The 15,382-nt window shown below is 35.6% G+C and overlaps 1 protein-coding gene across 3 annotated transcripts in view; it reads right to left on the bottom strand.

Annotated features, from left to right (window-relative positions):
- Nucleotides 1–15,382, bottom strand: part of pik3r2 (phosphoinositide-3-kinase, regulatory subunit 2 (beta)) — a 32,161-nt gene that overhangs the window by 5,712 nt on the left and 11,067 nt on the right. For all 3 annotated transcript variants that reach the window (XM_026206661.1, XM_026206659.1, XM_026206660.1), the window contains 13 exons: nt 8,462–8,554; nt 7,843–7,908; nt 6,646–6,786; nt 6,307–6,505; nt 6,115–6,200; nt 4,682–4,787; nt 4,484–4,582; nt 4,140–4,320; nt 3,067–3,192; nt 2,837–2,979; nt 2,547–2,723; nt 1,735–1,806; nt 113–286 (listed from right to left, as the gene is read on the bottom strand). In XM_026206661.1, coding sequence (XP_026062446.1) covers nt 113–286; nt 1,735–1,806; nt 2,547–2,723; nt 2,837–2,979; nt 3,067–3,192; nt 4,140–4,320; nt 4,484–4,582; nt 4,682–4,787; nt 6,115–6,200; nt 6,307–6,505; nt 6,646–6,786; nt 7,843–7,908; nt 8,462–8,554 — 1,663 coding nt within the window. The remainder of the gene's footprint in view (nt 1–112; nt 287–1,734; nt 1,807–2,546; nt 2,724–2,836; nt 2,980–3,066; nt 3,193–4,139; nt 4,321–4,483; nt 4,583–4,681; nt 4,788–6,114; nt 6,201–6,306; nt 6,506–6,645; nt 6,787–7,842; nt 7,909–8,461; nt 8,555–15,382) is intronic.

Raw genomic sequence — 15,382 nt, 5'->3', positions numbered from 1 at the left:
ATTATCAATGCCATTCAATTACATTATTTTTTTAAAAGTAACTGGTTTTGAATAAGCAGCAAACTAGAGCTGCAGCAAATGTGGTGAATAGGGAAGTGCTTCAGTAACTCACACTACAGAGCAGGCGAAGGAGCCCTTCTGGGTCTGGCTCTCTCTGATGAGGAAGGTGCCGTCTCGTTTGCCTCTCAGGAGATCCTCCGCATGTGTGCGCTTGATGTCCCCAACGTACCAGGTGCCCTCGTCGTGATGTGCTTGATCATCATCATCATCCAACAGAGAATAGAAGCTGAAAGTTCAGAAATGGAATGAGAACTTTGTCTATATTTGATGTCAATAATATCATGATTTTGTTTCATTAATGCAATTCATGTGCATTGTGCAATAAGATGTATTGATGTATTAGTATATTTTTGTTTTAAAAACATCCACTATATATCTATAATAAAGCAATAAGCCCCAAGAAGCGGTGGTTTACACAATCAATTGCAACATTGTTTTGTGGTAAAACCTTGTAACAACAGAAAAAAACAACAGTTTAAGAGCCTTTGGAATAAAACTTGTGATTTTGTTCAAAATGTAATGTTGAGTAAAGTTCATGATGAAGTTTGTGTTAGGATATTGACAAATGTCCAGATAGTTCGGAGGGTATCCCAAAATTAGAAATCTACCGATATATAATTTTACTGATATTTTCCCAGATATTTAAGCACTTTACCATAATCGGATATCAGTTTTGTAATTACAAGTTCACAGATAAATGCCGCCATCTGCTGGGTGTTTTCAGAATTGTGTGCTGGATTGCCATTGCAGGGGAGGGGAGACGAGACAACAACAACGGCGTGCAAGTACTTGATTTGCTGTCGTTAGTAAACTTTCTTTAACATAACAGCCAGTTATGCACAAATTAGATGCATTACATTAATGCCTGATATGTAATTTATGCAGCTTGATTCTGTGAGTTGGTCCCTTATTTCTTAAAGCCATATTAAATAATCCATCAAGTGCTTTGAAACATCCTAAATTGTATTAACATTTAATAAATAACCATTATTTTGCAAATAAAAATCTATATAAATACAACTTTCTGGAAATTACTTATTATCATGAGTGATTGCATTAGATAAACCGCGCTGTCAGCAAGCATTTCATAATCTAGACAAAAACATTATTAATAATTTTGATAACATTCTAGTTGAGAAATGCAATAAAATACAATGTTTTGTTTGCTATATTCCAGATAATATTATTCAGTGAGTTAACATTATCCAGTGAATTATTCTTGACTATTAAACAGCTTATTAATCCACTCAAACGGTAGTTTAAAATGAAGTTAAGACTCCTGTCCTTTATTTTCTCCATTTGAAAACGTTAGACATTCTACATTTATTTTTGCTTATTGTAAATATTAGTGTTGTTTCTGTTGATGCTTTTTATAAATAAAATGTTTTTTATTAGTATAATATAAAGATTAAATTTGACATGGACTAATTTTCAACACTCAAAAAAAAAGAAAGAAAAGAAGACGACTGAAAAGAGGAAAAACCAAAGTGAAGTATGTTCTTACTTCACTCAGTTATTCATTTACTTTAAAACAGTAAATAAATATCGGTTCCACATATCGGTTATCAGGGAATCGGTTATAAAAAAAAATCATGTCGATCACTACCCAAAAGGCTTCAACTAATTCATGAAGTATTTGCTTATGGTATCTCAAACAGGATGAAGAGAACTTACTCCTCTGATTCGTTCTTTATACCCAGCCAGTCGTTGATCTTCCTTTGTTTGGTGCCTTTCTGAGTCAGCCATCTGCAAAGACAATATCAGTGCTGTTAACATCAGCAGTGGTAACCTGTGAATAAATAACCAGAGTGCGGAGTTTCCTGCTGAATCTACAGTATCACAACAAAAGTAATTCTATTGTGAACTTGCAGTAATGCCTGTATACTGCAAAACAATGTCTTGACAATATGTTCTTATAGAGATTTGTCTTTAGTGGCTTCACTTAACAGTGAGAAAATTTGACTAGCATAGTCCAATTCACAAACAAGTAACTCGTACGAGCCAGGTCTTTTAATTAATCATTCAAACAAACGTACAAACAAACAAGTTATAATCAGTCTGATGAATCTATACTACAAATTTTTAGTCATCAAGGATGCATTAAATGCATCAAATGTCACATAAATGTTTTCTAAAATTATAAATGCCTTTCTTGAACTTTTTCAAATAAATGTTGTTCTCATTCATCAAAAAATCCTTAAAAATGCATCATGGTTTCTACAAAAATATTAAGCAGCTCCACAGTTTTCAATGTTGATAATAATGAATGTTTCGTGTGCACCAAATTGCCATATTAGAATGATTTCTAAAGGATCAAGTGACACTGAAGACTGGATTAATGGCCACTACAGGAATAAATGACATTGTAAAATACATATAAATTTGTTTTTGTTTTTTAAATATATATATATATATATATATATATATATATATATATATATATATATATATATATATATATATATATATATGGGAGGTGTTCTTACACAAGGTATTGGTCCCGTAGCTTCCTCAACTGTATGAGGTCTGGTTTCAAGCTGTTCATCCTCTTGTCTATCTCTCGATTGTCTGTAGCTTGTCCCTTCAATTCCAGCTCCAGCTTCCTCTTGCTGTCATGAATCTCTGCCACTCTGGATTTCAGCTTCTCAGAATTGCTCTGAATTCTGAATAGACAGTAAAAAAAGTTTCCCACTTATATATAAGCCAAAACAGGACTCAAATTCAAATTAACACCAAGCATCTATATCATTACAGGACTCTGATGTGTAATGAGTACCTCTCAATCTCCTTGTCGTTGCCTTCTCTGCGAAACTTCTCAATGCTTTCTCTGCTGAAGCGCTCCTGGGTCTCGCACTGCTCCTCAAAGATCTTGATGGTCTCATTAAAGGCTTCTATGGCTGTTCGCTTCATCTGGAGCTCCTGAGAGAGATCGTACAGAACATCTCTGTTAGGGACTCTGTTAATTAGATCCCATTGCAATTGAAGAAGAGACGAAAAGCAGCTTACCTGTGACGTGCGCGTGTATTCTTCATACAGTACATCATATTCACGACTCTTCTCCTGATACTGCTCGTGATAAACCTTCAGCTGCTCTCCTACCGCCTCGATGCTGTCTTCTTTCACCACCTGATCCTGCAGACCACAAAAAGGGGTGTTCACAAGCATTATCACCTCAAAATTATTATTTTTATTGTTTAAGTTGTTTTGAGATGAGCAAAACCGTATATATGTTAACTGATTATTGATATGCACATGCCTGGCGAAGTCAAGTTGAAGTTGTTCTATTTTGGGGGTTTTTGCAAGCAAAAATTATCCTCTAAGCTTTATAATATCATGGTTAAACAACTGATGTCACATGGACTATTTTAACAATGTCTTTACTACCTTTCTGAGCATTGAAAGTGTCAGTTGTGTTGCTGTCTATACCGGGTCAGAAAGCCCTCGGATTTCATCAAAACATATCTTAATCGGTTTGGAACGACATGAGGGTGAGTATTTAAAGACACAATGAATGTGTCTTTAAGACATTTTTTTTTAAGTTTGTGCATTTACTGTGCTTTTTGGACATTCAAAGTCGATAGGTATTTGTTGATGTTTACTCTGATTTACTCGGTTCACTAAAAAGAGCCGGTCCTAAAGAAAGAGTTGTTTGGGAAGGCAATTAAATTACACGTAATTATGCTGTAATGTTTAGTTTGTTACACAGACCAACCATTTCACTTCGTAAGACCGCAATACGTATATCATCAGGAGCCACAAGTAATAATCTGAAATGGTTTTTTAACTTAACCCTGAATTAAAATGTACTTTTTAAAAAAAAAAATATATATATATCGCTTTAAAGGGAACTTGCATTAGAGACATCATTGGGTTCAAAAATAGCTATGTAAAGGTAAAGATAATTTGAAAGAGAGACATTTTAGTGACTTTTTTGTTTGTTTGTTTGTTTTTTGGACATAAAAAGCTCATGAGGGTGAGTAAATAAAGCAGTATTTCTTTTTTTTATTTTATTTATGAACTACCATTTCAGGGAAAAGACGCCATCAGTTTGAGCATTGTGAAGAGTGGAGACATCGCACCTGCTGATATTTAGACACTGGTACGAGCAGGCGAGTGTCCAGCTTGGCGTTGTACTGGGCCAGTGACTCATGCCGGTAGTGGTTGATGAGTTCCACCACAGAGAGAAAAGTGAGAGGCTCAGAGAAGCCATACTTCCCCCCACGGTGAAAAACCTTGATCAGTTTGTTATTGCCTCCTTTCCTGGAATAAACATCACAAGGCTTTGATCGTGTCTTATCTCTGTTAGAAATTCCTCTTGGTAATGGTGCATATCAAGCGAATGATACACCAGCACACCTACAGAAAGTGTTCATCTCATATTAGACATGGCAAGAACCAGTGTTTGGTCTGAGGCGGCGCTCACCTGAGGGTCAAGGTATACTCTCCCTGCACTTTGCTTGATGCGTCCCGCAACAGGAACGTACCATCAGGAGTGTCTCTCATCTTCTCATTCACCTCCTCTCTAAAACCACGGCCATCAAACAGAGATTCATCATATAAAGAAATGTGTGATTATCTTGATTACAGCCGTATAGGTTATTATTATGCGTCAGTGATTTACCTTGAAATGTCGCCCCAGTACCATTCAGCTTCACTCAGTAAGCTGCAGTTTCCATTGGTCACAGATGAGGCCATGGCTTTGGCTTTGGGCGGTTTAGGAGGGAGAGCTGGATAAACAAGGCAAATAAGATACAAATATTTACGATTAAAATAAATACATTTTTATTTATTCCCACATGACTGGGGCCAACATTTGCCTGAACCACATTTTGAAACATCGTCAACATGGAAACGTGCAAGGTTATATTACAGGCACAGTCTCTGGGGCCGCCTGTCTTGCTCAAGGGCGTAATGGTGATCGCTGGGGGATCAGCCCTGCAACCTTTCGTTGCTAGCCTAGATATTAAATAACGACATGACTAAGTCTACACTACAGGGAAGATTTCATTTTTTAATGCAATTGTTTAAGGGATCAAAAAGATTGCGTTACAGAAATACAACTTTAATGCTCAACAAGGCTGTGTTTATCATATTTATTAACAGTAACAGTGTGATATACTATTTACTAACAGTTTAATAAGTTTAAGAATATGTTTAATGCATTTTCAGCATCATTACTCCAGTGTCCGATAATCCTTCAGAAATCATTTGAAATTGCTGATTTGTTTCTCAAGAAACATTTAACATTTCTGTGCAGGTATTTTACGTTTAGGATTTTTTGAAGCATTCTATATGTTTTGTAATATTATAAATGTTTTGATCACTTGATTAACTTAGTGAAGCATCGTAGCTGAATACAAGTATTCAGTACTTAAAGTCTTACAAACCCCACAGTTTTCACTGAGAGTATACACACATCAACATAAAACTTTAGAGCTGAATGTTCTGGGTTTTTCCATCTTATGTCTATATGCTGAATCTTCAGCATTATCACTATAATTTAATACATTCCTTACAGGTAACAAATAGGCATGTTTACTGTAAATACACTGATAATGAAAGCAGGACGTACTGCAAAATCAATAAATGTTTAAAATAGGCAGTTACATAAAGTAGGAAAGATGGAAAAGTTTTCTGAAGTGCAACCAAAGCTGTTTCCTGACCACAGTTGCCTTTAACGTCGACAAACAATATTTACTCTGAAAAATATTATAAAAATGTATTTAACTGAAAATGTGTCTCTTTAGGATTACAGACGATACTAAAAGTGAGAGGGAAAAAAAGATACATTGTCAGCATAGTAAATAATGATAATAAATTAACCATTAGCTTTGTCTTTGAAGCCAATTATTTAACTCTGGAAATACTTTATAGATGAAAACAGGGCACTGCATTTCTATTTTAAGACAGGAGTCTCTCACAAGGGTATCAGATCATGTTTGACACCAAAAGGTTTAAAAACACATCATAAATCCTCCCTGACAACAGTTTAATCTGTGAATAAAAAAAGCATAGCTATTATACACGATGGCAAAATTGACACAGGTGGCTCACCGGGAGGAGTCGGCTCTTGTTCCCAAATTCTCTCCAAAAGAAGTCTCTCAACTGCAACCGCAGGAAACCCCTCATCTTCCTCTGACCTGTAAATCAAACACACAGAAATGAAGATGGTTTATATTTCCGCAACGGATCTCCAGAATTTGTCTCCAGCCAACAGAAATACAAGAAAAGAAAGCTCCCGCTCACCCGCTCACAGGGCCCCTGATCAGCAGAGGGCCAAAGATTTGGCAGAGGGTGTGAATGTCGAGGCCGTTCTGCTCGCCACGCTGGCAGACCTTCTCCAGATGTCTGAGCAAATAATGCAGCGTCAGGAGGTTCTGCAGTGGAACTTCAGGCTTCTCCAGCACCTGCAGCAGCTGCTCTCGTCTCCTCGCGGACGGGACGTCTATTCAAGAGTTACATCGGTGTGAACGCATGGGTCATCAGGCTTGGCAGACACTCGGAGCTGTTTGTTCACTGAGTTCTGTTACTTTCTTTACACGGTGCTCTTTCGGCCTGCACGGATGAGTGAAAAGTGGCACATACCCGATTCTAGCTGCACTGCTGCCTGAAGGTCTGTATAAACAGAGGGAGGGATGATGGGGGCAGGAAGTTCCTGCAGGTACCGAATGACTGCCTCCGAGAGGGCATGAATGTCCCACTGTCCCACGTCCAACTCCTGCAGCTCTGCACAGGGACAAATGACCGGGCTCATCACGATGCACGCTTTATAAATGACCAGCCACAGCAAGATACACATTAGATCTAATTCGATGCATCCCATTCACACAGAGTTACAGAAATATGTTGGAACTTATGGTAACCAAATTGCAAAACCAGTAAACATTGTCAGTTTACTTTGTACCACTCCTAGTTATCACAATGCTTTTTTTTAAATGTATATACAGTGGAAACCAAAAGTCTGAGACTTTAAGAATCTAATTTAAACCTGGAAGGAATGCTTTAAAATATTGTGTATATGTGTGTGTGTGTGTAAATGATTCCAAAAATTTGATGTAAAATGAACTATGTATGATTAGATTTTGTATTATGAAAAAAAAAACTAACAATAAAATATATACCTTTTAAAAACAGATATAAAAAAATAATTAAACATTTACTATTTAGGATTATTAAAATGAAATATATTTTAAATGTATTTTCTTTACAGACAGACAAACAATGTACACATGCTGATATCTAATCCGATATCTAAAATGTCATAAGGGTCCATTTTTAAAAAAATGAAATGTATACATTATCTGAAAGTGAATAAGCTTTCCATTGATGTACGGTTTGGCAAAGATACAACAATTTTAATATCTGGAATCAAAATATCATGAAAAATCACCTTTAATGTTGTCCAAATGAAGTTCTTAGCAATGTATATTACCAATCACAAAATGATGTTTTTATATATTTACAGTAGGAACTTTGCAAATTATCTTCATGGTACAAGATCTTTACATAATATCCTAATGATTTTTGGCATAAAAGAAAAATAGACCCATATAGTGTATTGTTGGCTATTGCTACAAATATACCCATGCTACTCATGATTGGTTTTGTGGTCCAGGGTCACAAATGTGCAGAACAGAAAAAATTATAGCTACCAAGAACGAGACATAACATTAAAAACAATCAAAATCCTTAAGCCTCGAAACTGAATAACTCTGACCTTCTTCTCCTGCACAGGAAGTGAGTACCTATGTGGCAAAGGATGAGAACTGCGATTAAACTCACCAGCGAGGTTCTGTCTGTCAGAAGCTGAAGCAGTGGATGTCCTGTATAGTGCCCCAGAGTCCAGACCTAGCAGAAAATCGAGGCGTTAGCTCATCTCTCAAAAATAGATCTTCTATGCCAGCTTGGATTAAAGGAGCAGTTACATCTAAACATTAAATGTAAAAGCCCGGAGGTATAAATATATCCAGTCACGCTATCGGGAGAACTGGGAAAACAGCCCAGCTGAATCCCTGAGCTCTGCTTTAGTCTGTGAAGAAGTGAGAAGACGGCTTCAGTCAAGCCAGACGGTCCGAGCGCCGCTCAGTCTCTCGCTCAGTGGAGAAAGAGAGGGACGGCTCACAGTCAAAGAGGAAATCTGGATGTTAATAACAGCCATATGGTGTAATAAGAAACATTCACACATTTCATTTATTATTTTCAATGTGGAAATATATATGAAAAAATAAATATCTATTAGAAGTAGCAGAAATCCAATGTGTTTTTATTGGAGTTCTTTCTTGTGGCTGGAGGCGCTCTGAAGGGAGTCCTGCTAACTCCGTATCATGTGTCAGGATCTCTAACGAACAAACCACAAACAATAAAGCCCTTTACATGACATTCAATGACACAAAAGTATTACCTGTCCGCTCAATTGCTTCGACCAGCTTAATAAGATTAGGAGGAGCAGTTTCCGCCTGTGTGAACTGTTTGGTCAAGTCCAGGACTGCAGCAACTGAAACGGCAGAGAAACAAAAGACTATTTCCCTCAAACTTCTGCTTATAACGACTACAAAATATATCATCCTCTGAACATTTCATCTATATTAAAGAGTATCCAAGATAAAGGAAGGAAAAGCTTTTTAAACCAAGAGCAAATATCTTTTTTTTTTTCTTTTTTTTTACAAAACTTAAATTAAATTACTTAAATATCATGAGGTGTAAACATGAAGTAAAAAGTGATAACCTTGAACGTGAATTTACATACAATAATAACTTAAATTAAAATGTATGCTTTATTTTTATTTTTTGGCTGCACATGGCTTTGAATTGGCAGATAAACATTCAAATATTAATAAATAGCTAAGCAGCTTTTTTCTAGAAATAATACAAGATTATGCCAAACTATTTAATATGTTTTTTTTTCATAAGGGTTTCTCCTCAATATGACAACAGGACAGTTAAATATTTTCATTTTTGTAATTCTCAAAATTAATTTTGATTTACAAATTAAAAGCATTCTTTATATAAGAGGTGTAATAAATCCACTGTATGAATTAATTGCATATTTAAAATGTTATTAATATTAGTTATAACAATAATGGATCTAGACCAAAAAGAAAAAAGAAGAAAAAAGCATCATGTAATTAGGATACTATAGAATTACATATATTTTCTAAATAAAATGAGTGCCTTATATAATGCAAAATCCAAATCCTAAAGTAAAATGTTTCTTAACACCAGCATTTACTCTGGCACTCTTCATTTTCATTTCTGAATTGTGGTTTGCAAGATTGCAGCCTTCTCTACCTACTGTTGTGACTCACTGTCCCGAGGCCAATGTTTTAAATTTGACTTTGACTTGCCTGTTACCTTTTTTAAATATAGCGCTAAATGTGCAGTCCTTCGTGGAATACAAAAGCTGCCAAAAGCAGCAACTGTCTAGCGGAGAAGGCTGTTGACGTGATATAATGAGAAGGCTCTTCTATAAAATCAGGGTATTTCTGCACCTCAGAGCCAGCACTGAACTCAATGCAGGCCACGTCTCCCACTTCACTTCTGTCTTAGAAGAGTGATGGCTTCGGGATGTATAATTGCATATGGTTTTTCATGACAGTTTTTATATTTTGCTTCCTTCCCTGCTTGCTTGTTCTATTGGTTAAATCCCCTTGAAGACTCCTTGCATTCACAAAACAATTAAACTCAAAAGCTAACCCAAATAAATTAGCAGATGTTACAAGGCATTACAAAATCACACAGTAAAAGATAACGAAACAGTATGAAAAAATTTAATAGACGGAGCCACACAAAGAAAAAAAAATGTCCATCATACAAAAGGTTTTTACTGGTGAAAAAACAACGTTTCCTCCAGTCTTATTCCACCCCTTCTGGAGCAAGAGCTGCCTTGGTCCTTTGCGTGAGTGGAGCACAATAAACGATTTAATCAAAAATCCTGAACAAGCAAAACCCCACTGGCAGTGTGCCAGACCCTCCTTTTCAGGCCCACCACAAAGAGGCCAGAGCTTGGCTGCCTTCGCCTCCTGGCAGTGCAAGGCTAAACCACATCTGATTATTAATTTTGGAGTTCAGACGATGTGCCATGTCAGCACATTCCACTTTTCCACTGCAAGTTAAACATGGAACTTAGCTCGCTTTTCCCTCTTACAGACATGAAGCCTGCCTCTTCCGCCCTCAATCTTTCCTCATCTCACACATTTACCACGACATCAGAGGTCAAGTTAACTGAAAATTTTCCGTCATTGACAGATTTTTTTGTTTTTTTTTAGCAGTGATGGAAAAATCTGAAGGCTGTCCGTCACTTTGACAGATCACACTGAGGGTGATCTATTGTAATTCATAACTGTAATTCCCTGCCCTGTCGGTGGTGATTGTGCTCCAGTTTGGCAGCAGAGCGTGGGTTCATCCACTCCAAAACGAAAATAAAAGTCACGTTTGATTACGCACAGGCGTAGGGAAGAATTTTCAGGGAAATTTTCAAAAGGAATTGCAAATTGTATTTTCAATTACATTTTCCACATGTGGACGCATAAATCGTGACAATCCAAATGCAATTGCAAATCTTGCATTACTGTTTGCATTTTCACTTTGTTAAGCCGCAAAAGTTGTTTGAAATATGAATCTGTGTTCTGCGCGTCTCTGTGTGAATTAATGAATGGCAGAGACGTGCGGGTTTGTTTACTACATAGACTGAAGCGCATGACACTTGCATTAATTTCAGCATCTGAGCTTCAGAGTTCTCTCTCCATCAAGCGATCTGAACTTTTCAGTTCATCTCAATGGACGCACAGCGCACCTGTAGCTATTTGATGCTCTGTAAACTCTTTGTGAAGGCGCACGACTCACCGTCGCTTTACTGATAGCGCTGTTTCTCACACATGCAAAGAGAGAGAGAGCGAGAGTCTTACCACGCTGAATCAACATGCTATATGTAAACTATTCTTTGTTGTCTTCTCCTGTCAAAATAATGGAGTTCATTTAGAATTATTTTCGAACAAGCAGAAGACATAATCTCCGGTAGTGGGCGGAGCTAATGCGCAAATGGCAATTTCATTGGCTGGCGCTGATCTAGTATCATCCCTGTTTTGATTTCAGCAAATCAGTTTGACCGAATGCAGACAATGTGATTAATATTCATGAACCCAGCAGCTCATCAATTCATAGTGCATTGTATATACATTAGTATGATAGTACAGTTAGTAGTAGCATTATCTTTTAATAATAATTAATATGATCTATGTTTTTTTACAGAAACCCTCAATGACCAAAAATATCTTAAGCATCACCACCAGTCTTAAGTTCAGTTAAAATGACAAATATGCATTCATTAGGCCTAAAAGTTTATTTTTACATAAAGGCATTGTGCTAGAAATATTACTATTATTTAGTAAAAATGTATGTGATACTGCTACTACTGTTGAAAAAAACTTTATTTTTGAAAGAAATAAATCACAATATTTCTTCCATGTTTTAATTTTAATAGCAAATCTCCTTTATTTACCAGGCGAGTTATTAATGACAATTTTAATATTTGGCTGAACTAAGCCTTTAAGTTTCCTTTTCTTTGTAGTGGAGTGGACACTCCTGTTGGTCATAAACAAATGGCTGCTTGCTTTACAGGGTGGTCATTAATAAAAAAATATTAAAACCAACTTAAATATGTTCTTTTATTAATAAACAAACTCAACTGTAGCTGCAAACTGGCACTCGCTCACACGCAGCAGGGGTTTTTTGTGCAAAATACAGCTTTTAGGAAAAACAGCTGTGGCCCTGAAGTCATTGTTGGTTTTTGGAGAGAGAACCAACTAATCATTACCCAATTATAGTCGTCTTGCTAGTCTGCATTTTGGCTGGCCTGCAACTGAACGTGCCCTGGGAAAAAAACATCTGCAACAACTAATGATATGATAAAAGCAACAGCTTACTTTATTCGGCTGTCACTTCTTCATTGCTGCACTGTCAAGGCAATATCTGTGTTTGTATGATAGACTATCGATTAATTTTTTTTTTTGTTCGACTTGTGCTCTGATGTGTTCATTAACTTTGATTCGGCCATGCTCTACTAACAGAAAATGATGTCTTTGTACACGGTGAATATGATTATGTAAGACAACTTTCACCCACATCCCTTTGTGCAGTTCAGTAATCTGGGCACTTCATTCATGGCTAACCGAAGACCTAGCCCATTTCCTTTCACTGGAGCTCTAAACCTCTAGACATGTTTTAATCTTAATGCAGTGAAAACGGTATAAGGAAATAGAACGCACAAAAGCTGCAACTACAAGAGAGTCTTATATAGCTCAAGTTTCTTTTTGTTGAGCATAATCGGCTTCAGGCCTGACAGGCTTTCTGCACTGGACGGAGTGCAACAGAAAAGGAAGAAAGAAGAAAATTTTGATAGACTAAAATAAAAATAAAAATACATCTCATGTATACTACTGTTCAAAAGTAAGTTTGGGGTCGGTAAGATTCAGTTTTGAAGGACCTTATAGTGAACCTTTAAAAAATTAATAATTAGGGATGCATCGATCCGATACTCAGGATCGGTATCTGCTCCGATCCTAGCATTTTCTGCGGATCGGGTATCGGTCAGACGAGACCAATCCAAATCCGATGCTGTACGTGTACTATTCTGTGTTTTTGTTGAGCTCCACGAAAGGCACAAACACATTACCAAGTGCCAAAACATTTTCAAGAACATATTTCAAGTGTTCTGAAGCTGTTCCATAGTTCAATGTGAGGTACAGATTAATACTGAAGTCATTAAATTCAAGTTCATATAAACTCTTCTATCACTGCGGATGTCTGTCATCCTCCATTCAGTGGTCAAACTGTGTGTCACGTTTAGTTACAGTCAAAAACTCTCTTCAAGAGCGAAGAGTAACTGAGGTTTATAGCTGTTCAAAGAAAAGGCTCTTTAAACTAATGCACATATTTAATAGACTACGTATCAATATATCTTCCGTTTGTACTAGTGATGTCTGGTTGAACTCCAATAAGCATTAATCCACAATTTATTAACTTTAACATGGTCAACACTCCCTCTTGAGTCTGAATAAACCAATATCAAGGGGTTAATTCATTTACTTAAACAGTACACTGACTGAACTGCTGTGAAGAGAGAACTGAAGATGAACTCAAGCAGAGCAGCTTTCTCTGTGGACTCGGGAGGGCTGTGCAGCAGAGCACTGTGAATCCGTGTTGTTTCAAGCTCATCATTCTGCACACAGGATGCGCATAAGAGCGCTGTGGCACTCTATATTGTCACCTTCAGTATTATAATATTTTATGTGAAATCAAACATTATTAATAGTCTTATCTATGATATGTTGCCACTTTATTACTGTGCCATTGATTTAAAAGAAACGTCTTTTAGATTTCTAGATTTCTAGACTTGTTTTTTCAATAATGTATTTTAAAACAATACAAAAAGCAATGTGTAACATTTTACCATATTTGAGACTCATTCACTTTTATTTGTAAATAAAATATTTCAATATGTTTTATAAAATGATTGTGCACCTGTGATTTTTCTAGAATCTAGAGTATCTTTTGCTGCTGAATTATCTACCAACCTAGTTTATAATAATATTTTTTGTAATCGTTTATGGTTATATATTTTTTCATTTGTTATTTTTCACTAAAATGAAGTTGTGTATATGTAGTAGATTGTAAAAACTGCACTGGTATCAGATTAGATCGGTATCGGCAGATACTCAGAATTTTTGGTATCAGATCTGAAAAAAATTGTATCGTTGCATTCCTATAAATAATTTAATAACACTATTAAATGTTTAGCAAATCTCAAAATTAATATACATTTTTTATTTAGATTTTTTTATGTTGTAATGCCTAAATTCATGTATAGCAATACAACTATTAATTTTACTTTTTAATTATCAAAGAAGCTCGTAAAAAAAAAAAAAAAAAAAGTCAAAGTGCTACATTTACCTCAGAAAAGTAATTAAACATTACATAACATAAAGTGTGGAAAGTGTGTATAAACAAGATGCTTATTTGGTATTTAATAGGCCAAACTGGCTTTTGGCTATTGAAAACAATAACCATAACCATCTGAAATTAACGGCAGTAACTGAACAGTAAGCAGACTACATTCAATATAAACATAGATGCTACAGACATCAGCATTTAGCTTTTGTTTTTGAATTGGGAAGAAACTACATAGAACTGGCCTTAAATTAAAAGATTAACAGTAACCATGTGAAATTGAAGGCAATAAATGCATAGTTATACAATCCAAACACCACAATGAACACACATTCAATAAGAGGTTTTTAAATCAGCATTCAGTATTTTAGTTTTTAAATTTGGTTTTAAATTAGAAAAAAAAAGTCTTTACCAGTAAGACTAAAGTATGCTATATAAATACATTATTCCAAAATGTTCAAATCAAATAATGTTGGTGCGAATAAAACAAAGATGTGTGTGTTTCATTCATTCAATAAAAAAATTTTTTTGGGAAATTATTCACATATTTTTTTTCTTGAGCCAATGAAAAATAACTAACTATAGTCTCAAGTTAAAAAATATAGATGTTAATCATTACCCTACATATTTTTACTTGGATGTATGAAACACTTTTTTTCATTGTGCTACAGCATGTGATTTTTAAATCAAATTAAGTCTATGTAATTTTAAGGTAAAATAAAAATAATCATCCTATACAAAACTGACGTTTACTTCTGGCTTTTCAAACGTATATGCAAGTGCAACTTTACAAAAAAATATTTAAAAAAATGCATTTTAAAATCTGTAACACTTTACAATAATGTTCTATTTATTAAACTATTTAACAACATTACTTAACATTTACTATTACTAAACTGCACTTCTACAACATTGTTAATTTCAACATTTAGGCTATAGCCTTCATTGTTGAAATCAAAAGTTGTACAGTATTTGTTAACATAGTTAAAGCTGCGGTAGGAAACTTTTGACGCTCTAGCGGTTAATAAACAGAACTGCTTGCATCATGCGGAAGAATGTCGTAGCCGGAACTACTTCTCACTGTTTATGTCTATGAAGAATCACAAAGGTCAATCCATTGGAAAATGGATTCATGGTGTACTCGCTTATTATATAAATTTTTCTACATTTTGAACACAAACAAAGTTACGGTCCGCAGCTTTGATTGGTTGTTTCTTACCGGGAGCGGATGACTTTCTGCAAATGGCAATAGGACCACTGGGAGGAGCCAGAGGAGCTTGATTTGTTCACAGATTATCTGTCTCATATTCTACTGTCAGGACATAATGACAGGTTTAACAAATATTAAAAAATATATATTTTTACAAAAGTTACCTAC

Source organism: Carassius auratus, chromosome 27, assembly GCF_003368295.1.
Source record: "Carassius auratus strain Wakin chromosome 27, ASM336829v1, whole genome shotgun sequence".
NCBI lineage: Eukaryota > Metazoa > Chordata > Actinopteri > Cypriniformes > Cyprinidae > Carassius > Carassius auratus.
Note: the sequence above shows the minus strand (reverse complement) of the source record. Positions and strands in the feature narration are given on the sequence as shown.